We start from the raw sequence: 26,966 nt of genomic DNA, 5'->3' as shown, positions 1-26,966 counted from the left end.
CTTAATCCCGTTTACACAGTAGTGTGATGTGAATGCCTCTCTGGAAGAGACTACAATACTTTGGCCTTCACCCATTAATCATTTCTACATAGCGAGGCAGTGCTTAGTATTCCCATATAGATTGGTCAGTTATGTGTTCCTGGTACACTTACCTAGACTCCAGTAACAGTCAGCAGCACTGTGGATAAGGCCCTTAGTTTGGAAAAGGGTGCATACCACCCTCTCTATCTCTCTCACTATGCTCAGTTGCTTCCTCCAGAACCTGGGTAGCTAATCAAGCCCGGGTAATCTAATCCTTCTGTACAGTGGAGATTGCTTGACTTATGAATCTGTTATCAGAAGTCATTGCATTTGGGAAGTGCCCTTGGCATAATAAGCAATACATTATTTATATTAAATTGTTTTATATAAGATTAAAACCCTCTGCATGAGCACAGAGAGACATGCTTGGCACCGTTACCTAAAATAATGACAGTTCTAACTTAATACAAAGCCAGATTGAATAGCTGACTTTGGTATAACGTGTTAATACCAATCTTTCAAGGAAATGTCTGGCAGCCTGAACTCTTTTATCACTCCAATTATCTTAAGCATTATGATTTTTTTCCAAACAACTTTTTCCATTATTTCACAAGGAAAATATTCTTGTTGGCTTTCAGTTTGATAGAATGCAAATGATGACATTAACATATTTAATCTTACTATAGACAGCCATGCTTTCCTATTTATAATCTGTACAAGATTAAAAAAAAAAAGCGAAACACACTTGATTGCATAAGAACTGCATTGTGAACTGTAGTGCTGGGGACAGCTTCCTGGATGAAAACAAAACAGTATTTTCAGATATCTAAAAATGTATTAGGGTTTTATGTCATGTAGAGGCATAATCTAATTTCACCTTGCAGAAAGCCCATCTCTCTCAACAAAGATGGAAGATGGTTTACTCAAAGATCATTAGATAATATTACCATGACAGAAGTGATAGGTAATCTTCAGTCCTGTATGCTTATAATTGCTAAGAGTGAAGATATGACTGAAATTACATCCATAAAATGATATATATTTTCTCTCTCTCTCTCTCGTTTTGTTTATGCTCTTTTCATGAATTATGCCTTTTGTAGTTTTGTGTCTGCATGGTTGACACTATGCAAATACTGAAGCATGGAAAACTGTACATATTGCTTGTGTACATAAAAACCAAACACTGACACAATATTGTCTTTTTCATTTATTTTTTTCAGATTGAATTTAGCAATGAACAGATTGAAGGTAAGAAATGCTGTTTTCCAGAATAATAAAGCAATCATATATCAGTGACATTATTGAAATTAATGTAGTTTGTAGAATAAATGAATACCTTTTAAAAAAATCACAAACACTTATACACATGTACTATAACTCTTCTTACGTTGCCTGAAGTGCTCTTACTAATTATATTTTAGTACATCTTAAAGTACAACTTATAAAACAGGTAGCTATAGGAAGCATGATAGGAAAATAAATAACTGGCATTTGATTCATTTCTCTTTACCTCTGATAAAATGTTAAACTTGTACCAGCGAAAATCATACTTGAGATTACTTGAGATAATGGAAAATATGTCACAGATACATTCAAAACGTACACTATTATTCTTTTTTTCATATAGGCTGAATGACATTTGTTTGCATATTTTGTACTTCCATTTTATAAGCTTTACCTGTATATAAAAGCAGGGTTGCACGTCATATTGCCGAAATGCTGAAATATCGAATTTGAGCATTTCGACAGTATAAAGCCGAAACCATTAAAGCACCGACACCTCACAACCACAGAACCACAACATCAAACACACAGCATACAGCACACAACACACAAACCATAACACCCACACCAGAAAACACTGAAATACAACACAACACCACACAGACACACACCTACACTACACATATGCAGGGGGGCAAGCTCCTCTGCAACCCCCCACACCCCTCCATACTTATATATACTAACTCTGAGATCACACAAACAATAAAAAAAAAAAAATCACACACAGCCAACACATACACACTCATCTCCCCACCTCCCTACCCTGACCCACTCGTATAAGTTACAAAACTACTCACGCACACTCACTCACCTTAAACTGCAGACACCACCCCAGCCGAACACTTTCGTACGATAATGAAAATGCATAAGCTCGAATTCGACATAGTCCTATTTGCTATTATGCACTTTCATTATTTAGAGGTTTCGGCTTCATGGACACGAATTGCTGAAATTCGATATTTCTGCAATTCGCATTTATGAAGTGAAATCGAAAGCAGTTATAAAATAAAATACTTTTTCTCTGTGCTGTGATTTGGGTTTACTTCAATGCCAGCTAATTTTCCTGTGACTGTGTTTTAGCTTAACAGTAATAAAAATGAATGTAAACATTTAAATGACAATGTTATGCAGCTGTAAAAATTCTATTATCTGTGCATCTAAAAGCTTAAGTAACTGAAATAGCAGACACTTTACTCTTTGTTTTGTTGAGTTCTTCTAAGCATTTCACTGAAGATGGGAAACAATGCAGCCATTTTGTATTTTAACCACAAAAGATACTGAAAGTGGGGTGCAGGGGAAGAAACAGCGATGTAACAAGACTGGGAAATGAGATTTGAGAACGATGTGTGTCTGAGTGACTAACACGCGAAGTGCGGTGGTTATTTATGCCAGGATATTAAATGCCTTTATCCACTGATATTTCTCTTTTGCTAAATTGCAATGCAGATTGTGCTCACTAAGTCCGAGCTACTGACTCAGGACGACAGAAGAAAAGAAACTACTAAAAACTGCAACCATCGCTGATAAAACTGCAGTTCACTGGTGATAATCTTAATTCATTTTGGGGGTAGAAGGTTGAAGCATTCTATAGTACCCCTGAAAGTTCTGTCAATGTATTCTGTCTCCTACAGGTTGTTAAAGAGTAACCTGTGCCTGGCTGACAAGGCAGTCTCTGACCTGTCCCTGATGGAAATGCTACACATTCATAAATCAAACAGCAGGAGGGTTGCTTGCTACAGGGATCTTAATCTAGCCTCTTACATGAACAGGTGATGTGGGACAGATAAGTATATCCTGCAGAGACTGCCACTTCTCTGGAACAAGCTTCCAATTCACAAGAAACAGAGGTCCTCCCTGACCATCTTCAAATGCAACCTTGGTCAATGGATGGGTGACTGTAAATTCATTCCTGGGGTAGTGGCCATGTACCTCCTGGATAGTGGAACTCGGTATTAACTACCATAGACCCTTACCTCTGTGCTTCACTCACCTAATCACTGACAATTGGGGAAAATCAGATAAATATGACTAGGCTTGTAAGGGTTCTAAGGAATTAGCAAAGCAACCTCCTATGAACCTATGACTTAAAATATTCCTGTTTTCACTGCTGATTTTGGAAATTTCTGTAGCTTGTTTTCAGAGTTGCAATTCCAGTAACTTGTGTGTCATTCATGTCAAATTTATCTGTACAGGTACATGCTAGTAACATTAGTAAGGTAATATATTTACTTTGTATTTATTTATTTATTGTAAATTAGATAAGATATATTACATTCTTTTCATAAAGAATACCTCAGATAGGGAACAACAGTGTAAATGTTCACTTTCTGATTATGAGAATTGTTTTAGGTTAGTCATAAACCCCTTGGCAGGTAACATCATTAGTACATGCTCTTGGTGAGACACAGAAGCATGTCTGTGTGTCACAGATGCCTGACCTACCTGACTGGACACCCAGAGGAGTAACATTTACTTTATAAACAACTTGGTTCTGAACTTTTGATGTGCACATAATTATTCTGTTTGCTGTCTTCTACTGAGAATGAAGCCTTTGGCTATTCTGTCATGCTTCTACTACATGTGGTCAATACTGGAACTCTCATGACTGGAACCCTGAACTCTAAACCACCATTCCCCACAAAAAACTGTCAATTTTTTTAAGTTCTGTTTTTTTTTTTTTTTTTTTTTGTTTTTGCATGGGCAAGCCCCCTGTGCACTTAAACTTTTATATACCAACTCTGCAGTTTCACTAAACTGAATAACAGATACATTACTTCAAAAAGGGCATCATTGCTGACACATCTCCATGGCAATGATTTGTCTATGGAGGTGCTCTGATACTTAGCATCTTGACCTTTGATTAACTGGTGCTTCAGAAATCAAACTATGACCAACAGTGGGGTAGCATGCCATTACATCACTAATCACTGTGTGATATCCCCCGTGTATACTAGTGCCAAAAATGTTGGTTCAACAGCAACTAAAAATGTAAAGATATTTATAGACACAGAAGATTCACGTATACACACACACACACACACACACACACACACACACACACACACACACACACACACACACACACACACACACACACACACACACACACACACACACAGACACACTATATATATATATATATATATATATATATATATATATATATATATATACACACACACACACACACACACACACACACACACACACACACACACACGCACACACACACACACACACACACACACACACACACACACACACACACACACACACACACACACACACACAGCCTGCTCATTTGTAGGAAACTTGACTTCTGGCAGTCTGCAATAGGATAAATCTGATACTCATCTCTGACAAATAAATACTTTAGAGCAGACTATAGATGTAAATCGAAGGAAAAGACAAATCAGTCTCCAGAGCCATGGACAAGGGTAAGACGTTCCACACAGCCTATCTGGACCTCGCCAAGGCCTTTGACACCATCCCCCACTCTGGAATCATAGATAGACTTACTAAGCTGGGTATTAATCCCTACATCACTCGATGGGTTGCCAACTGGCCTACTGACAGAACCCACACTGTAAAAGTAGCCGACTCCAAATCCAGCTCCAGACAAGTGACAAATGGAGTACCTCAGTCCTAAGACCGCTCTTGTTTGGCATCTACTTCTCTGAAGTACAGGCCAACACTAAGGGACTCGGGCTAACAAAGTTTGCAGATGACTGAAAACTGGGAGCCATTACTGAATCCCCAAATGATGTGGATACTCTACAAAAGGGCTTTACAGAAACAGATGCTTGGTGCCAGAGCCATGAGCTCAAGCTCAATGCCAAGAAATGTAGTTATCCCCTTTGGGAAAAAATATGTACCCATGAATTACCACATAGGTGGCAGTACACTAAGCACTGAAAGTGTGATAAGTGACTTAGAGACACAAGTGGACAGTGGTCTCACCTTTGATAACCACATCGCCACAACAGTCAGGAAATCCTTTTATGTGGCACACCTCATCACGTAGGGCTTTTCATCCAGAAAAAAAGAGGTAATTGTCCCACTGTACTCATCCCTCATTAGACCCATTATAGAATACAATGCCCCATTTGGTATGTACCTCTCACTACATCTACAACAACTGGAAAGGCCACAAAAATACCTCATTAAAAGAATCACAGGCCTAAAGCAGATGCCCTGTGCTGACCACCTTAAAAAACTCCAGCTATACTCTGTCACATATAGTCTACTCAGAGGCAATCTCTGCTTAACAGACAAGGCCATGTTAAACTCAGAGCTGTTGGACATGCTGCACTTAAAGAAATCCCAATCCCTCAGAGCAACATGCTCCAGGGACCTAAACCTTGTCATCACAATAAACAAAACATGCTGGAGGGATAGGTTCCTGACCCAGAGACTCCCCAGACTCTGGAATAGACTGTCCATACATGTCAAGCAGAGTGCCTCTTTGGCCCTCTTCAAAAGGAACCTTGAAGATTGGAAGGGAGAAAGGAAATTCACCCTGGGGATCACGTCAGTCTCCCTGCTAGACAGGGGTCCAGGGAAGTAAATATTGTGGGAAGAAATAGCCAGGGAATTGTTATGGCTAGGCTTGTATAGGCCCTAGGGCCGATAGCATAGTACCAACCTATGAACCTATGAAAGGTAAACTGACCTAAAGGAGTCACACTCTGTTCTTCTATTATGCTTCACTGCATTTCTCCTGTATTAAAACTGGAGCTCTGTATTGTCCATTTCCACTGTTCAGGTCTTGACAGAATATAAGCAAGGCAGATTTTGAGATAGTTAGGTCTGGTCTTTTAACTGTGGTACATGCCTCTTTTCTAGAACATTCTTAAGTAGAATGCTATACTCATGCCAAAAGAGACACTACCACTAACATCTTCCCTGGGCTAAATGATAATATCCAGAGTCACAAGCATATTCAAATCCAAACACTGAACAACTGTTTTCTAAGGAGTCATGGAGACTTAGTATAATGTCAGAACAGCTTCCCCTGAAGTAATCAGCTCCTGTTTCCTTTCTAAAGTTTTATAAACCTATCCCGTCACAGTTCTCTAGCTTTTATGTTTATTAATATCTGGTACTGTGCCAGCTACATATATTATCCTTGCAGCTATCCATTTTCCTCTGCTTCTTATGTTTACTAAGTTGGTTGATGTAAAGGAAGATAATGTCACTGTGTTTTCTCTGTATACCTTTTATAGATATAGTTTTCAATAATTTACAGTGTAATAATCCGGAGACGATTTCAGCTTTCTGCCCTGTATCCGCCTGCAATGTGACTGCAAATTGCTGATTGAAGAGCACTTCAGGAATCCTGGCAGCTCTTCCTTTAAGATACCCCATCAGCCATTTTTACATACTGCTAATAATTTTGATGTGATTAATATCATGTAATATGATTAGGTTAATTTTTCCATTTAGATTCTGGAATGCCTTATTTACAGATAATGGTATATTGTTACTTCATTAATTCCATGAATATCATAACTTGTCTGTAAATTTTCAACAATTGTTCCTGAAATTGACATTGTTGTGACATGCACATATATCTGCTTCAAATAAGCATTTGTGAGATTTAGAGAGAGTTTTTTTCAGACAAATCACCACAATAAGCAGCTCAGAATTATTTATATGAATTTCTGAGATATTTACATGGAAGGAAGAGATCAGTTACTTATCATGACACAAAGTACAACCATCTGCTATAAAAATTGCAGCCAAACCCATTCATGCGACTATAGCAGAATGATGAGTGTCTATGTCAGGCAAAGACATTTGTTGAGTTGACCTTGCAATTATGACTCTGACTATGCATAAATTATAACCTCTCCTGCTATGCTAAGCAGATAGTGATGTCAAATCAGTAGCTCTGTTAATTCAGGTTCCCTATAGGACTGACAAATTTACTGAGTTTTGGACATGAACGGATTGTTACTTATCTATGGTTAAATTTGTGCAGCAGTCATTGGAGCAGTAGGCAAATTATCATCACATTTACTTCTGAAGAACGATTATTTTATCTGAGAGGCAACAAATATCCTTAACATCTGAATTACTATGAGTTTCACAAAAAATAAAGAAATTTGTATTTAATGCCTAAACAACATATAGCATTACAGAATTATTGAAGTCTAAACTTGTAATACAGCATCTGTCTCTTAACAGCTGAAACGATTAGCTTGTGATCTATTATCATTGTGAAATTTCATTACTCTACATTTGTTATAACCTGTTTGTCACTTATCAACTGAAATAATTAGCTTGTCTACTATTAAAACTGTGAAATTTCATTACTCAAAAATCAGTGCAGTGCTTTATATGCATAAAACAGTTCAAGTTCTGATAAACAAATCAAAAGATTATTTCAGGCAGTTAGCATTTTCTATGAAAGTACTGTGCTAGTACGGTATCGAAATATGTCAATCAATGGCGGCAATGGATTGTCACCAAAATAACACATAAACATCTGAGAAGACTGATGCATTTCTTTCGAAAATCTGGGTGGGATACAGAGATATAATATCCAGTATATACAACTGCACAAGAAAAAGGTCACCACAAGCTGATCCGACATGATAATGATAATAACTGATGACATCACAACTCTCAACTTGTCCAGAATTTTGCAGAATGATCACATTATCTCCCACATTTTTTTTTATCTGCTCCTTGTAAAATTTGTAGTTCTCTGGCAAATCTATGAGAATTGCAGTCACTGAATAATGAAAAACATTTGAATAAGAGTAGACTGCTGAGTATAAGAAAGAAATTATGTATTGTTACTATTAGGGAAAGAAGCCCATGATCTCCACATAGAATATGTATAAAAGGATTGAGAGAAATTAGAGGAATGGGAAATAATCCCACAGGAAAAGCTGTCAGAAGCTTAAAATAAAAAAATTGTGTTCATTAATACAACATATTTATGAAAAATATTATACAGACCAAAAACGTGGTGCATTTGGAAAAAACAAGCTACTGAGGAAACGCAAAAATATGAAGAACAAAATATAGAGACTTTTGAAAGTTATAAAAAAATATGGGGTTGAGAGAGAAATCTGATCTGGTATAATATTTATGTAAAAGAGAAAGCTGAACTAATCAACACAAAATGGCAGCAGCAAAGATATTTAGAGAGAGATACAAGCAAAGACATCCAGATTTGGAAATTTTCACAATAAATAAAGTAAGATCACAAGGAGGGAATGTAGAACAGAAGACTAGTAAAGTAGAAGTTAAAAAAAATAGAAGTTGAAGTTATGGAACACTTGCAAAGTAAAGGATTTAATGTATAAAGTTTTAACATGGGTTGTATAGCAGCATGATGGAACAACGAGTCCCCAAAGTAAGGAGAAACAGGAGGATCAGGAGACATCTGAAGAAACATGGACATGGGAAAGAAAAAAAAAAGATATAATATGGTGTAATATTTATGCAAAGGAGGAAGCAAAAATAATCAAAACAAAAAGAGCAGCACCCATAGCTCTCAATCTTCCATCTCCAAAATGAGGAACACTAGCCCTCATAACGTGGAACAAATGGACAAAATGTGGAACACATACTAATGGCTTACTAACAACTTCAACTAGGAAGGCTACAGGATGGTTAAAATATGCTGGTTTAACTTATAAAGAAGATCTTTTAATGAATTAATATGATTAATTTCTATTTACCATAGATTTCACTTAAACAAAATTCCTAACACTGAATATGTGACAGAGTCTTTCAATGTGGAACATTAAGGAACTTTGAGAAACATGAACTTTTTAAGACCCCAAATGAGGTACACTTGAGAAGTATGGCAGCACCAAAGATATTTGAAGAGAAATATAGGCAAAGGTATCCAGATATAGACAATTTTACAATACAACAATAAGAACTGGAGGAAAAGTAGAAAAAGGATTAGTAATTGGAGAAGTTAAAGAAATAGAAACCGAGGTTATGGATTAACTGTGAAGTGAAGGATTTATTGTGGAAAACCCTAACTTGGAAAACATCACAGTAGGATAGAGCAATGGATCCCCAAATTAAGGCAAAACCCTTAGAGCAGGAAACATCTAATCATTTGCCAGATGAAGGTGCTTTGGAGCCTTCCATTGGAAACCAGTGCAAATGTCCAGTTGGAACAGGAAACTGTGGCAACTCTGATGCAGCCAATGTTGTGAGGTAATAGGCCAGTGAGTTCCCATATGAAAGAGCAATGGATGACACAGGATAAAACCGAAGAGAATGTGGCACAGGAAGATGCTGTGGAACTACCTGTAGAATGGCCACAGGAAATGGAGAACAAAGAATATGCCCTCAGTTTAGAGGAAAAATGACCTAAGAGAAGAATTGCTTGATTTTAATAGAGATAAACAGACATATTAATATCAGTGAAAGAAACAAATTACAGAAAGTTAATAAAACCCCAAAAGTTTGAAGTTTGTTAAAACAAATAACACAGTAATTAGGACTGTGCACAGAAATTCATGCGAAATAACAGAAGTAAATAGGATATATTACTGAGCAGCTAAATTAATAACAGTCTTACCATAAAAATATATAGTAGTAAGGGAAAAGAAGGGGAGAAATCAAATGCTATCATGGAAGTATCGAACAAAGAAAACTGTAAAGTAATTAAGAAGTATCACTGTTATAAGAGTATAGAAGCGGGAACAGATAAGAAGTATCACTGTTATAAGAGTATAGAAGAGGGAACAGATCAACAAAAATACTCGAAAAGATATTCATGATAAAAGCAACGCATAATATCAGAATAGATCATAATCTGTTGTGCATTATCCCAATCAATAAACTAAAAATATCAGCACAGGCAGAAAAAAATGAGAAGATATGCAGATAAATACAAAGGAAAAGTATAAAATAAGCAATTTTATTGATGACTCAAAGATTTATAGAGAATTGAGAAACAAGGCAAAAGGAATCAAATCACCCCCAATAAAAGAAGAAATAGATACATTTTGGAGAAATATTTATGAAGACCCTTTGGAACATAAAGACGTTAAATGAATGGAAGAAGTAAAAGAAAGAGTAAGAAGTTTGGATGTACAGGATATGCAATAGGATGCAGTAACGGCCAGAAAGATTGAAACAAAGTTAAGAAAAGCTCCTAACTGGAAAGCCCAGGCCCAGATGCAGTACCTAACTTCTGGTTAATGGTTAAAAGTATTAACATCTTTACATGAAGATTTAGCCATGAGTAAGAACTGTTTATGTGACACCCTGAACAAACACTATCCTGGCTAACAGGAAAAACAATACTCCTACTTAAGAGCAAACCTGCAAGCTATTCTAAAAATTATAGACCAATAACTTGCCTTCTTGGAATTGATGCTGTTTGATGAATAAAATCATAATGGAGAATCATAAAAAGGGGAAGAATCTAAGTATGGCAGGGATAGACTATAAAAAAGCTTTTGATAATATCCCACATTCATAGGGTCATAGGTAGGTATATGGCTATTGGCCCTAGGGCCTATATAAGCCTATAGATAACTCAGCCCCTGCAAGTACAGCAACTGCACATCTCCAAAAGACCTTATAGCAGCAAAATATTGTGAGCCAGCAGACTGCAGCAAAAAGTAATATATTTATTACCTCAAAGACATGAAAAGGAGACAAAACAGACCAGTTTCAGCTGTAAAAATACAAAGCCTTCTTCAGTGCAGTAGAAACATATTCACTTCTTCTCCCTTTTATAGCTTACCAATGGATGAAGCTTGCAACTTAATTAATTAATTATTCATTATTAAGATAATTATTTATCTTTAAATGGTTTGCTTACTTGAATAATGAACTAATCAAGTTGTAAGCTTCATTCATTGGTAAGCTATAAATGGGAGAATAAGTTAATATATTTCTACTGTACTGAAGAAGGTTTTGCATTTTTACAGCAGAAACTGATCTGTTTTGTCTCCTTTTCATGTCTTTGAGCTAATAAATATATTACTTTTTGCTACAGTCTGCTGGCTCACAATTTTTACTCCTATATAAGCCTAGCCAAAAAGGTATCCTGGCTTTTGCCACCCAAGAAAATTATTTTCCTGTGCCCCTGTCGAGTAGAGCCACATAAGTGATCCTCAGGATGAATTTTCTATAATCCCATCCAATCATCAAGATTTTTCTTGAAGAGTGCAATGAGGAGCTTTGTTTGATATATATAGTTAGTTTGTTCCAGAGTATTGGAAGTCACTGGGAAAGGAATCTATCCCTCCAGCATGTTCTATTTATTGTGGTGACAAGGTTTAGGTCCCTAGAGCGTGCAGCTTGGAAGGATTGGGATTTCATAGGTTCATAGGTTCATAGGTTCATACTAGGCTATCTGCCCGAGGGCATTTACAAGCCTAGCCCATAGTTTTGTGGCTTACGCCACCCCTTTAGTTTGGAGAAAGTATGCCCATTATTTTGCTGTGCCTCTGTCGAGCAGTGACACTGAGGTAATCCCCGGGGTGTATCTGCGATCTCCCATCCATTGGTCAAGATTCCTCTTGAACAAGGCCAGCAAGGTGCTCTGCCTTACATATACCGGGATTTTGTTCCACAGCATAGGGAGTCTTTGGGTGATGAATCTATCCCTCCAGCACGTCCTATTAATAACCGTGTTGAGGTTTAAGTCTCCGCCTTGTGGCTCTGAGGGATCTAGATTTTTGAGGTGAAGCATGTTCATCAAATCTGGGTTTGACATGGCCTTGTATGTCAGGCACAGGTCACCTCTGAGCAAGCGGCAACTGAATAGAGCTGGAGTTCTTTCAGTCGGGCAGCATAAGACAGATTTTTGAGACCCTTTATCCTTTTGGTGAGGAACTTTTGTGGCCTCTCCAGCTGCTGCAAGTGTCGGGTCAGATACATTCAATGGGGCATTGTACTCAATCATTGGTCTGATGAGTGATGAGTATAGGGAGACTATGACCTCCCTTGATCTAGATGTGAATCCCTTCATGATAAGGTGGGCAATGTAGAAGGTCTTCCTAACTACTTTAGCAATATGAGTGTCGAATGAAAGGCTACTGTCAACCTGGGTCCCCAGGTCCCTGATAACTTCTTCTGTGCTCAGTGGATTGCCACCTATATGGTAGCTAGTAACCTTGTTTTTGGTATGACTATGCATTTCTTGGCATTTAACTTTAGGCCATGGCTCTGGCACCAGTTATCCGCTTCTGTGAGACCCGCCTGAAGGATATCTGTGTCAGATGTGTTTTCCAGTTTGCAGTCATCTGCAAACTTTGTCAGCCATAACCCTCCTGTGTTTGCTTGTACTTCAGAAAAGTAGATGCCAAACAAGAGTGGGCCCAGGACACCACTTGTGACAGGCTTTGAGTCTGACATGGCGCCAGCAACTCTGACCCTGTGGGTTCTGTCACTCAGCCAGTTTGCAACCCATCTTGTGATGTATGGGTTTACATTTAAGCTGATGAGTTTTTCAATGATATCCGAGTGGGGTATTGTATCGAAGGCCTTTGCCAGGTCGAGGTAGGCTGTATGGACTGCCTTTCCCTCATCAATGGCTTTGGTGACTGTCTCGAAAAAGTCAACCAAGTTTAAAAGGCATGATCTGCCTTTGACAAAGCCAAACTGGGTTGGATCCAAAGTCTGCAAATTCCCTATGTCTTTATTTATGAGATCCATTATGATCCTCTCCATGGCTTTGCAGATAAGGCTTGTCAAGCTAATGGGACGGTAATTTCCAGGGTCGGTGGAGGCACCGCCTTGTGAAGTGGGACCACAGTCGCCAGCGCCATTCCCATCCAGAGGTGAAACTAAGATTAAACAGCTGTCCTAACTGTGGGTTTAATTCCTCGTTGAGTTCGTGGAGCACACAGCCGGGGACACCATCAGGTCCCATGGATGCTGTGTTTTTTGCCTTGGAGAGAGCAGTTCTCACCTGGGCATTAGAGATGTTTGGGGCTACAATCATTTGGTATAGATATCTCTCCTTTGGGAGTTTGCACTGAACCTGTCAGCCAGCATGTTGGCAATGTCTGTAGGATCAGTAATCTTCACATCATTTTGAACTAATTCTGAGCATATCTGGGAGTTTCCTCCCAGGTTTCTACCATAGCTAAAGAACGCCTTATGATTGTCTTTAGAGTCCTTAGCTATTTTTCTCGCAAAATTAGCTTTGGATGATTTGATGAGAGCTCTTAACTTTTTACTTATAGTGATCAGCGGTGTCTTACCTTTTAAGGATTTTGCTCTATCTTGTAGTAGCTTCCTCCTTTTGTTGTAGAGTTTGTTTATGGCTGGGGTCCACCAGACAGGACGCTTGCCTTTGGTACAAAGAGTCTTTGTTTTGCTTGGGATTGCCTGATCCATGCAGCCCTGCAGGTGCTGGTAGAAGGCATTTGTAAGTGATTCAGCGGCTTGAGTAATGTTTACCGCCGGCTCGGGGGCCTTAAAGGAGACGACACTAGTCTTTAGAAGTGTGAAGTCGGCTTTCGAGAAGTTCTTTACTGTGTTTTTTTTTATTTCAGGTGGGGGCGGGATGAGGACCTCCAGCGAGATAAGTTTGTAATCTGATCTCACCAGTGAGGGTATGTTGAACATTGTGCTCCCATGTTCATGATGATGAGATCAAGTATGTTTTCTCCTCTTGTGGGGATGGTGACTAGTTGTTCCATGGCATTTGAGTTTATGAATTCCAGGAACTTTTGGGCTAGAGTGTTTGGGCTCGAGTAGTGTTCCCAGTCTATATTAGGGTAGTTGAAGTCACCTAGTATGATGGTGTTTGGAGATACAGTTATCCCCTCCAGTGTTTTCAGGAAAGCCATGTGAGGTTCCTGAGTTTGCGAAGGTGGCCTGTAACATGCTACAAATTGCAGAGCAGTCTTGCCTATGGTTAATTGCACCTGGATGGTCTCCGATGCATCGTTGCCACCAATCTTGAGGTGTGGGTGTCCTTGATGAATATGGATACCCCCCCTCCTTCCTTGGTATTGTCCAGATTTTGGGGCCGGAACGCATGATATGAGGTAAAACCTGATAGTGCTGGGGTGCTCTCAGGAGCCTTGAACCAGGTTTCTGTCACAGCACAGACATCGATGTTCTCCATACTGAGAAGGGCCTCGAGTGCGTGCATCTTGAGGTTGAGACTTCTGGCATTGAGCAGCATTACCCTTAGTTTTTTTTCTTTATTGTGTTCTAGAGTGGTAGGTTTAGAATTTGAGCCTTGCCTAAAAAAGGCACTATGGGGGTGGCAAGAGCCTTTACCAAAATCTGGTATCCCAGGGGTGACAGGTGCAAGCCGTGCAGCGTGGCTTGTCCAGCATGTCATCCCAGGCAGACAGACATTGGATCCCCTTTGAATGACACCAGAGTTTAAGCCAATTGTTAAAGCTGATCATCTTATCTCTGTATTGTGGCATCATTCTTGGTGAAGGTAGGATACTGCTCAAGGTCAGGGTCATACCTGCTTGGGCTACATAATCAGAGAGCTCCTCAATGTCTCTTTTCATGTAGTCCAAGGAGGTATGTCTCAGGTTGTTTACACCAGCGTGGACAATGACTGAGTCGTACTTGTACCTGCTGTTGAGAGACCTGAGTGCTTGCGTTATGTGGCGGATTCTAGCGCCAGACAGAGCCTCCGAGTATGTCTTTGTGTGTTTATGTGTATGATTTGAGGTTGTGATGGTACTATGTGAGACTGGGTCTATAGTGTGTATGGTTACCTTCTCCTCCTGTCTGGCCTTGCCAGTCCTATGTTGAGAGAGCTCAGCCTCCAGTTTGGCCGTATAGTTGCATCTCTCGCATGTATTTGTGTTTTGTGGGAGGAGGAGAGTGTTGTTCAGGTACATGAGGCAATTGTAACATTGCCTCAATATTCCCAGGTTCACCAGCTGAGCAGGAGAGGACATTAGCAACTGATCCCTCGACATGCTAGAAGGAAAAGACAAAAAAACTTAAAAAAGGTTCCGGGGGATGTGGGTGACCGAGAAATGGGGTTTGCCTTTTTGGGGTACTATCTATAATAAGAGTGCTGTATCAAGGTGATAACTACTGTAGGAGCAAGTGCTGGGCTTTACAGATAGAGAATAGTCTAATTTGGAGTCAAGTAGAGATAAGCTTTTTAGTTATAGGATACGCTGATTAGATCAGTAGTATAGTTCGAGGAAGGTAGTTTTAAGGGAAAATTTGAAGAGTGGACTTTAGGTAGCCCGAATAGTTTAAACCTGATTAACCGCCGCTGCCCTAGTGTGCAACGGTGGCAGCTCCGCGCCAAATCACGCTAAAATGCGCTAAAGTGCGCTTTATAGCAGGGGGCTGGAAAAGACAGGAAATGACCCAAAATGGCCAATAAACTACAAGTTACTGCCTTAAACCACTCCTCTAAGGACAAACAGGCAGCTCAGTACTCCCCACTCTCACTGGTGAGTAAAGAAACTTCCCCCTGACCAAACAAGGAAAATGGAGAAACACAGGAACCAAGACAAAGCCCAGGGATCAGCAAAATCTGGTCTCTGGAACACTAGCTAGGAAAGTATGGAAAACAAAGATATTTTTTGTTTTCTCAAGATTTTTTTTACAGAAAGGCAGAAAACACAATAAATGCTATAATTTTCGACTAATTGCTATCAACAGCTACTACACTTGAGTGTATTAGCCTGTAATTTAACTTTTAAGCAAAACTTAAATTAGCAAGTGCAGTAAACAGTTTGAGCTTATAAAGACAGTAAAAACAGTGCAAATTTCGATAAAACAAGCAAAAACAGTGGTCAAAAGTTTCAAAAGGTCGAAAAAGCCAAGAAAAATACTTAAAATCTGGAAAGGTAGTCTTTTCTGGTCTCTGCTGCTACAGGAACACTGCTGGCCACCACGAGGAGCTGTGCTGAGTTCTCAATAGCTGGAAAAGCCCGCCAAAGCGCTTATAGCAGGCGGCTGGAAAAGACAGGAAATGACCCAAAATGGCCAATAAACTACAAGTTACTGCCTTAAACCACTCCTCTAAGGACAAACAGGCAGCTCAGTACTCCCCACTCTCACTGGTGAGTAAAGAAACTTCCCCCTGACCAAACAAGGAAAATGGAGAAACACAAGAACCAAGACAAAGCCCAGGGATCAGTAAAATCTGGTCTCTGGAACACTAGTTAGGAAAGTATGGAAAACAAAGATATTTTTTTGTTTTTTTTCTCAAGATTTTTTTTACAGAAAGGCAGAAAACACAATAAATGCTATAATTTTCGACTAATTGCTATCAACAGCTACTACACTTGAGTGTATTAGCCTGTAATTTAACTTTTAAGCAAAACTTAAATTAGCAAGTGCAGTAAACAGTTTGAGCTTATAAAGACAGTAAAAACAGTGCAAATTTCGATAAAACAAGCAAAAACAGTGGTCGAAAGTTTCAAAAGGTCGAAAAAGCCAAGAAAAATACTTAAAATCTGGAAAGGTAGTCTTTTCTGGTCTCTGCTGCTACAGGAACACAGCTGGCCACCACGCTGAGCTGTGCTGAGTTCTCAATAGCTGGAAAAGCCCGCCAAAGCGCGCTTTATAGTAGGGGGCAGGAAAAGACAGGAAATGACCCAAAATGGCCAATAAACTACAAGTTACTGCCTTAAACCACTCCTCTAAGGACAAACAGGCAGCTCAGTACTCCCCACTCTCACTGGTGAGTAAAGAAACTTCCCCCTGACCAAACAAGGAAAATGGAGAAACATAGGAACCAAGACAAAGCCCAGGGATCAGCAAAATCTGGTCTCTGGAACACTAGCTAGGAAAGTATGGAAAACAAAGATATTTTTTTGTTTTTTTTCAAGATTTTTTTTACAGAAAGGCAGAAAACACAACAAATGCTATAATTTTCGACTAATTGCTATCAACAGCTACTACACTTGAGTGTATTAGCCTGTAATTTAACTTTTAAGCAAAACTTAAATTAGCAAGTGCAGTAAACAGTTTGAGCTTATAAAGACAGTAAAAACAGTGCAAATTTCGATAAAACAAGCAAAAACAGTGGTCGAAAGTTTCAAAAGGTCGAAAAAGCCAAGAAAAATACTTAAAATCTGGAAAGGTAGTCTTTTCTGGTCTCTGCTGCTGAGCATGTCCAACAGCTCTGGGTTTGACATAGCTTTGTATATCAGGTAGAGATCGTCTCTAAGTAGGTGATATGCGATGGAGTAAAGCTGGAGTTTTTATAGACAGTCTGCGTTTGACATCTATTTGAAGCTGTTAATCCTCTTTGTGAGGTATTTCTGTGGCCTTTCCAGTTGTTTTAGATGTTTTGTGAGATACATACCAAAAGGGGCACTGTATTCTATATTGGGTCTAATGAGTGAGTGATGAGTAGAGGGGAACAATGACCTCTTTTTTCCGGGATGAGAAACCTTTTGTGATGAGGTGTGCCAAGTAGAAGGATTTCCTGACTACTGTGGTGATGTGATTATCAAAGGAGAGTCTAATGTCCACCTGTGTCCCAAGGTCTCTTATCACACTTTTGGTGTTAAGTAGACTGCCACCTGTGTGGTAGTTCATGGGTACAGAGTTTTTACCAAAAGGGATGACAATGCACTTTTTGGCATTGAGCTTGAGGCCATGGCTTTGACACCAGGCATCTGTCTAAATGAGGCCCTTTTGTAGGATGTCCACATCATTAGGAGTTTTGATTATGGCTCCTAGTTTGCAGTCATCTGAGAACTTCAATAGCCAAAGACCTTCTGTGTTAGCCTGTACTTCAGAGAAGTAGATACCCAACAGGAGAGGACCCAGGACTGAATCCTGTGGTACTCCACTTGTCACTGCTCTGAAGTCGGATTTGGAGTCTGCTACTTTCACAGTGTGGTTTCTGTCAGTGAGCCAGTTGACAACCCATCTTGTGACATAGGGATTTATACCTAGTTTAGTGAGTTTATCTGTAATTCCAGAGTGGGGGATGGTGTTGGAAGCCTTGGCAAAATCTAGATAGGCTATGTGAACCACCTTACCCTCATCTACGGCTTTGGTAACCACTTCAAAGAAGTCTATCAGGTTTAGGAAACATGATCTGCCTATTACAAACCCGAACTGGGTGGGGTCCAGAGTTTAGAGATTACCAATATCATTGTTTATAAGTTCCATGATAATACATTCAATAGCCTTATAGACCAGGCTCATCAGGATAATAGGGGGGTAGTTCCTGGGGTATGTGGTGTCTCCCCCTTTGTGGAGTGGGATGGTCGTTGCTGTGCGCCATTCAGTGGATACAAAGCCTGAGGTAAGGCTTTGATTGAACATGGTTCTTAGGTGAGGTAACAGTTCGTTCTGTAGTTTGTGTAGAATGCAGCCTGGGATGTTGTCAGGTCCCATGGATGCTGTGTTCTTAGCTTTGGAGAGTGTGTTTTTTACCTGTGCAGCTGTGATTACAGGAATTTTGCATTCTTACGCTATTGAAATGGGCCCTTTAGAGGTGAGAGGGGGATAAAGTTAGCACTGACCCTATCTGCCAGGATGTTGGAAATATCAGTTGGTTCAGTATATTTAGTGCCATTGTGCTGTAACTCAGAGCAGATCTGAGTTTTGCCATTGATATTCTTGACATAGCTATAAAATGCTTTGTGGTTGTCTTTAGAATCAGTGGTGATTTTGTTTTCGTAACTAGCTTTGGAGGATTTTTTGAGGGATCTCAGCTTCTTACTGAGGCTGACCAGGGAGTTCCTCCAGTCATAGGATTTTACCCTTTTTTGCAACAGTTTCTTTCTTCTGTTGTAGAGTTTGTTTATGGCAGGGGACCACAAGATTGGCTTCCTTTTTTTGGAGGATAGTATCTTGGTTCTGTTAGGGATTGCACGATCCATGCACTCGTGTAAGTGCTTATAAAGTGAATTTGTGTAGGATTCAGCAGTCATACCTCTATTGTCCATCTGCATAGGTGTCATGAAGTTTGCCACTTCTGTCTTAAGAAGTGTGAAGTTGGCTTTGGAGAAATTTTTTACGGTGGTTTCCCTAATGGGGGGTGGTGGGGGCGGGATGTGGATGTCTAGGGTGATTAGCTTGTGGTTGGATCTGACCAATGAGGAATTGACCTCTGGTGTGGAACACCAGTTGCTCATGTTGGTAATGACCAGGTCTAGGATATTGCTGCCCCTGGTGGGGATGTGGATAAGTTGATCCAAGACATTGAAATTTATGAATTCCAGAAAACATTGAGCAAAAGATTTGGTACATGAGTAGTTTTCCCAGTTAATGGTGGGGTAGTTGAAATCACTCATTATTAGGGTGTTAGGTTGTACCCTAATATTTTCCAGTGTATCAAGAAATGAGGAGTGGGAATCCTGGGGCATGGTGGGGTATCTGTAGCAAGTTACAGTTTGGATTGCGGTCTTGCCTAGAGTTAGTTGCACTTGAATAATCTCGGCTGCATTATGCTGAGCAACTAGCCTGGATGTGTGGATATCCTTAATGAATATGGACACGCCTCTGCCTTTAGTGTTTTGGTCCAGGTTAGGTGGCCGAAAGCTGTGGTATGAATTATAGCCTGGTAATGCAGGGGTACTCTCTTGAGCCTTGAACCAGGTCTCTGTCACTGCACAGATGTCGATGTTCTCCATTTTAAGGAGTGCCTTGAGTGAGTGCATTTTGAGCTTTAGACTTCAAGCATTGAGTAGCATTACCCTCAGATTTTGCTTGCTTGTACCTGTTATGGTGGTGAATTTGTCATTTGTACCTTGCCAAAAAAAGGCACTATAGGGGTGGCCAGGGCCTTAACCAGTATCCAGAATCCCAAGGTGACAGGTGCAGGCCATCTCTGGCAAAGCATTGTGGTCTGTCGATCATGTCATCCCAAGACAGACATATACTGGATCCCCTTAGAATGACACCAGAAGCTTAGCCAACTGTTGAAGTCAATTTTTATTTGTTTATTTATTTATTTTACATTTGTTAACCGGGCTAGTCCGACTGGATATATTTCCATTTTCAGCAGAGGCCCGGGGAGAAAAGCTCCACATAGAGACAAATAGTTACATAATACAAAAAAAGAATAATAAGAGGTGATAAATCAGTTTACAATACTACATTATAGGGATATAAATACATAGCCTGTACAGAATCAAAGGTTAAAAAAAAAACATTTTGGACAAGATAACTGGCAGACAAAAAAGGAAAAAAAAAACACATTCAAAAATTAAAAATTCCATTTAGTTAATATGCTATCAACATTTTTTGTAGATTTAAGAGGATCTACTAGAAAAGGGTGGAGAAGGAAGGACAGCCTTTAAAGTGAAGGTGGTGTCCTAGTAAAAAAAAAAAATAGAGAAGGTGTCAGGGAGAGAAGGCGGGAAAGAAAAGGAGGTAGACATAGTTTTAATCAGGGTTAAAGCAAGAGCATAACCAGTGATTTTTAAGGTATATTTTGAGTTTTTGCTTAAAGAGAACCTGGGATGGAATGGAAGTTAGTTCAGTCGGAAGATGATTCCAATACTTACCAATGGTGTTGGAGAAAAGGGAGTCACCAGCACAGTTGTTAGTTTTAGTTAAGGTTACTAGAAGTTTATTTGAGGAGTGAAGTGAACTGAGGTTGGCATAAGGAGTAAAAAGGTTGGATAGTATTGGTGTATTATTAGGATGGTAGAAAATCCTATGGACAAAGGAAAGTTGGGAAAGAAACAACAAATTTTCTAGTTCAAGCCAGTGAAGTTGTTGTAGGTTTAGACAATGATGAGTTCTAAATTGATTTCCGGTAACAAATCTAGCTATACTATTATAAGTATTAGACAGCTTCGAAAGATTATTTTTCTTTAGGTTGGTGTAAATAGGTGATGCATAGAGAAGAGTAGAAATAAGATGAGAGTGGGCAAGTGTAGCTTTGGCTGTAGGAGTTAAAAACATTTTGATTCTGTAAAAGGAGCCCAGCTTTCTATTTACACTTTTAATAGTATTATTGATGTGAATCAATCATTTTGTCCTTGTACTGTGGTATCATTCTGGGTGATGACAGGATGGTTCTCCGGGCTAGGGTCATACCTCCCTGGGCTACAAGATCAGACAGCTTCTCTATATCTCTTTTCATGTTGTCTAGGGAGGTACGTCTCAGGTCATTCACACCAATGTGGACAATGACAGAGTCATATTTGTACTTGTTGTTGAGTGATGTGAGTGCGTGCATTATGTGGTGGATCCTGGCATCCAACAGGCAGCTGACAGTAACTTTCTCCTTGTTTAGCCTGGTGAGTGGAACATCAGTGTGCCTGACTATAGAGTCACCTATGACTAGAGTGTTGGGTATGTTGTTATGCCTTATGAGCTGTGGTTGAGTGGCACACTGAGTTTGTTGGCTATGTGTCATTTGGGTTGTATTGGGGGGTGGAGGTTGCTTGTGTTTCTGCTTTGGAGGTTCCTGTTGCTTGGGCAGATTTTTATTGAGAGCCTCCATGAATGTAGGTGTGTGTTTTTTGTTTCTATGTGCATGTTTTGGTGGTGTAGGTTTTGAGGGACTATGTGATGAGTGTGGTGTGGTGCAAGTGTTTACCTTCTCCTCTTGACTGTCTTTTCCAGTCTTGGGTGAAGAGAGCTTTGCTTCCAGTTTGGCTATATAAGTGCATCTCTCACAGGTTGTAGTGTTGGGTGGTAGGAGGAGTGGGTTGTCTGTGAACATGAGGCAATTGCTGTATTCATGGATGAGTGCTTAAAAATATAAATAAATCTTTTTGTTGTCACCTGCCCTGGAAGTAGAGTTATTGATGGATACATACCTATTCAACCAACGGAACTGCTATGCCCAGAAAGACATATAAAAATGGCTTGATGAATGCAGTATTTTATCTGATGAAGTGGAGTGGAAAATACGAAAATGCAGTAGCGGAATAGCGTTCATGTGGATTTGGATTTATTTTTGATTTTTTGTGGTGCTTTAACGTGTGTCCAGTGTGTGGAGGAATAAAGACCTTGGTTAATTTAATTGGACCTGTGTTCTTCGCTTTTTGGATTTTTTAAAAATATATAAGCTAAACCCTGCACTGATCAATTCCAGTGACCATGAAACAGTGGCAAACCACTCTGCAGTTAAGCCATGATAAAGGACAAATTATTATTCCAGGGATAAAATTTCAAAGGGGAATATTCTAGGGTGACTCTTTCACAGCTGCTCTTTTGTCTTGCCCTTAACCCACTAAGCCATCTACTTAACAGATTAGATCATGGCTATAATTTGGCTCCTAGAAAACAAAGTGTGAAGACTTCTCATCTTCTTTTTGTGGATGATTTTAAAATGTAAAGCTAATGAAATGAGGAACTGAAAGCACAACTTCAAGTGGCTAAAACATTCTCAGATGATATAAGAATGTTATTTGGTCTTGATAAATGTGCAAGAGCAACCTTTTAAAACAGGAAAGCTGCAGCACCAAGAAAACATCAGTATAGGACAAGAATGTGATATAAAAGAACTTGAGCAAGAGGGAGTGTATAAATATTTGAGAATTGATGAAGGGTTAACAGTAAAATATGAACAAATGTAAATAAAACTCAGTAAGGAATATTTTAGAAGGCTTAAATTAATACTAAAAACAGCAGTGACACCTAGTAACAAAGTCCAAGCTAAAAAACAGTTTGCTGTTCCTTTCCTAACTTACAGTTTTGGAGTGATTGACTAGCCTCAAAAGATGTCTGATAGTTTGGACAGGAAAACAAAAAGATGCTTCATGCTCAAATGATTTATAAAAATTAGTGCATACTAGGACTATATAGTTCCCGTTGTGAAGAAGGTATGGTCCTCAAATTTGATTACATGTATAGATCTGAGATAGTGGGACTGTGGGGTCTATATCAGAACATCAAAGTTTTAAAACTTCGAATGTTCTAATATCGACCCATTTTGAGCGAATGCTAAAAATAGTGAAGCTGCAGAACACTGAATTCTTTCCTAGGGAAAGAATTCAGTTGGCCGGTTCTGTGGCTTCACTATTTTCAGTGCTGTGGTGGAAATTTATGGGTCGGGTTCAGGTAAGTGTGCGATTGTGTGGTTCTTAGGATTAGGGCACGGGTTAGGTGAGTTAGGGTTAGGGCGCGGGTTAGGTGTGTTAGAGTTAGGGCGTGAGTTAGGTGAATTAGGGTTCAGGAAGGGTTAAGTGAGTTAGGGTTAGGGCGCGGGTTAGGTGAGTTAGAGTTAGGGCGTGAGTTAGGTGAATTAGGGTTCAGGGAGGGTTAAGTGAGTTAGGGTTAGGACGCGGGTTAGGTGAGTGTGCAATAGTGACGGACCTTAGGGTTAGGGTTTGGGTTAAGGTAAGTGCATAGATAGTAGTGTATGTACAGTTTAGTGTATGGTTAGTTGTAGGATTATAAGTGTATGTGTGTGGATTGATGTTTTTTGGGTGTGCTTGTGTTGTGTGTATGTGTTTCGGAATAGCAAATTTTTTTCCCAAGGAAAAAATTTGCTGTTCTGAATGTTCGATATTATGTGGTTTAAATATTTTAGGTTTGATGAAATAACGTTAGCTATTTTCATCTTTCGATAGCGTGATATAAACGTGGACTGTATACATATCTGCTAACCTCACAAGACCCAAATGTAGTGAAAGTTTTGAAACATGAGGAGAAAAGTCTAAGATGACTTCCCTGCTTAGTTTAGCAGAAGCATATCGGCATCAAGCAGGAATGGAAATCAAACCAGAAGTAGATAAAAATCAGGTAGCAATTGAATATGCCAAAAAAACAAAACAAAGAATATAAGGTGAAGGATCCGATAAGAAGGCAAGAAATGCAGAAAATTCATAAATACTAATGGCAGAAGGACTGTATACTGAAAATCATAATAATGTAGCAAGATTGTTGCATTGGGGATTGTGCAAACATTGAATATTGAAGTAGCTGAAACACACTGGAAACATGAAACACAAAGCATAATAGAAAATTATGAAGTTTATGTTACATGGGATCATCCATTACCAACAGTTCAAAAAATAGATGCATGAAAACCAGATATAGTAGTCCATGAAAAGAAAACAAAAGTAGCATTGATTATTGAAATCCCTGCACCCAGTGACTAGAGTGTCTTATGTACAGAGATACAAAGTCATAAAGTACCAGAATTTGCAGGCAGAAATGAGGACATTGCGGAAGAAGGATACCAAGACAGTTCCAGCAGTATTAGCAGCAATGGGTCTTATAAAAAAGAATTTACAGTCGTACTTAGATATGTTACAGATACATGTGTCTTCATACGAATTACAGAAGGAGTCATTACTGGGCACATTCCGAGTGCTGCAAAGAGCACTTCTGGCTAATATCAAAGACTGAAGCAATACTAATTTCATGAACTTTAATTATACCTTGACTTAGAAATGGGGTTCATTCCCATCATGGTATTAGAAACGCAAAAGTCTTGGAGAAATTAAAAAATAGGGATTAACTCTTACATTGCTAGATGGATAGTCAGTTGTCTCACCAACAGAAGACACTCTGTCAAAATTGTTGAATCCACCTCCACCAGTTGACCCATCACCAGTGGAGTACCACAGAGGTTTGTGCTGGGACCCTTACTGTTTGGCATCTCTTTCTTAGAAGTCCAGGCCAAAGTAGATGGCCTTTGACTCGCCAAGTTCATCGATTGAAAACTGGGAGCAATCATTGAGTCCCCCAATGATGTCAGCATATTACAGGAAGGGCTAACACAAGCCAACAATTGGTGCCAAAGCCATGGTCTAAAATTAAATGCAAAAAAATGCATTATTATTCCTTTTAGCAAAATGGAATTGCCTACAAATTACAATATTGACAGTACCCCCTGAGTTCCTAACCAGTGGTGCGAGACTTGGAAACACAGGTTGATAGCAATCTGAACTTTGACCACCAAGTTTACTAAGTGGTAAGGAAAGTATTCTCCATAGTGCACCTCATAAGCAAGGGCACAGCATCCAGGTCAAGGGATGTTTAACTCACTGTACTCAATCCACATCAGACCACTAAGAGTATAATGCACCCTTTTGCATGTACATCACCAGATACCTGCAGCAGCTGGAGAGACTTCAGAGGTTTCTCACTAAAACAGAGCTCCATAGTGACCCTAGTTATACACAACCTAGGTAATTGGATGGGATACCACAAATTCCCCCTTGGGGTGGCACCTATATTCCTCATGCACAGGGGTAGCCAGTGTTGATCATAGACCCACTCTGTTCACAAATTTGTTCTGCGAACTACCCAAAAAAAACTAAATCGGGATACTTGGGATTAACATGACTAGGCTTATAAAGGCTCTATGGCCACTAGCCTAGTAACCTCCTGTGAACCTATGAACCTATGAATTACAGTCACTGAATTATGAAAAACATTTGAATATGAAACTTCATATCTTTTGGGAAATGCATGGTAAAGCAAATTCTATCAACTTCCCAAGTTTATAAGAACAAAATTTAGCATATGTCTCTGGGTCTGAAACTTTGTCACCCCCATTATTTTTGGCTTGCTCCAGAATTCAAGCTTGAGTTCATTCAAGCCTATAGCACCTTTTTGTAAGCACCCATTTCACACCCATACCTCCATATGGCATCTAGATATTTTTTTTGGATTTGGTTTCTTTAACTAAATGACTTATTAGAAAGTGCAAAGAGTTATTAACATAAGAATACTAACACTGTTAGTACATAGTGTGCTGCAGTAGAGAAATTCATCACTATGTCAGTTTTTCATATTTTAATATTTATATTCATATTTTCATATCTGACAACCCTATATGTTATTGAGGGGTATGGTATGATATACCATGGCTGGAGACAGTAAAATTCATTGTCTGTGTCCATTTATCACACTGTAGCTGAGATATTGCTAATTGTTTGTTAGTAATTAATAAAGTAAACAAAATTTCTATGTGTAATTAATACTTCAATAACCAAGTGACTTAAAATGTACTGCATGGCATTAGGTCAAACTTTAAATGTTGTTTTGCATTCCAGTCACAGATATTTGCTCATCTTGTGAAATATTCAGTGTTATTTATATTTCTAATTAAGCAATTAAACATGTTTTTGTATTTCTGCAAATGTCTTATCAAACATGCACTTTTCAAGGAATTTCTTGTGGTCACACGAAAATTAATGTCTGGTTAACAAAAATGCTCAAACAATATATGTCTAGGTAGTTCAGTTTGATCTGTTTGTGAAAATATAGCAAAAAGTATAATTTGGAGTTTGTCTGCATTATAATATATAAATGTGAAATTTACCTACATTGTTCTAGTTTATTACTATATTATTTAATTGTTCATAAATAAATTTTGTTTATTGCTTACTTTTTATTTTTTTTGAAGGTTACTTCACTGACAGGCTAATATATGAGATTTCTTCTGGCTCTTCCTGGCTTTTTTTTGTGTGTTTAAATTTGTGTAAGTAAATCTTTTGTTTTTTTTATGTTTGTACATAAACAATTTTAAAACAATAGTGGTTTGATGTAGTTAAGGAAGTGACGCCAACTGGCGCCACCTCCTTACCTTTTTCTTTGCTCCATTTTTTCCATTTTTTGTTTGGTGATCTGGCAGTTGGGCTGGCTTTAAATTGTTTTTTTAATAAAAAAAATTGTGTTCTGTGAGTTTTCTGGCCTTTTTTTTGTTTCACTTGTTGGTTTTGTACTTTTCAACTTGCATTATAATATATTATAGTATATATAGAAAGTCTATGAATGCATTGACTGTTATTAATGTAAACAATACTTTGTACTGATAGCATGCTATTTATACAGCT

At 38.9% G+C, this 26,966-nt stretch overlaps 1 protein-coding gene across 1 annotated transcript in view; it reads left to right on the top strand.

Annotated features, from left to right (window-relative positions):
• The window catches only part of MYL3 (myosin light chain 3), a 359,242-nt gene that overhangs the window by 170,461 nt on the left and 161,815 nt on the right, over positions 1 to 26,966 (top strand). The window contains exon 2 of the mRNA XM_044065849.1: positions 1,242 to 1,269. Coding sequence (XP_043921784.1) covers positions 1,242 to 1,269 — 28 coding nt within the window. The remainder of the gene's footprint in view (positions 1 to 1,241; positions 1,270 to 26,966) is intronic.

The sequence above is a fragment of the Protopterus annectens genome, chromosome 3.part0, assembly GCF_019279795.1.
Source record: "Protopterus annectens isolate FY-2018-M chromosome 3.part0, PAN1.0, whole genome shotgun sequence".
Lineage (NCBI taxonomy): Eukaryota > Metazoa > Chordata > Ceratodontiformes > Protopteridae > Protopterus > Protopterus annectens.
Note: the sequence above shows the minus strand (reverse complement) of the source record. Positions and strands in the feature narration are given on the sequence as shown.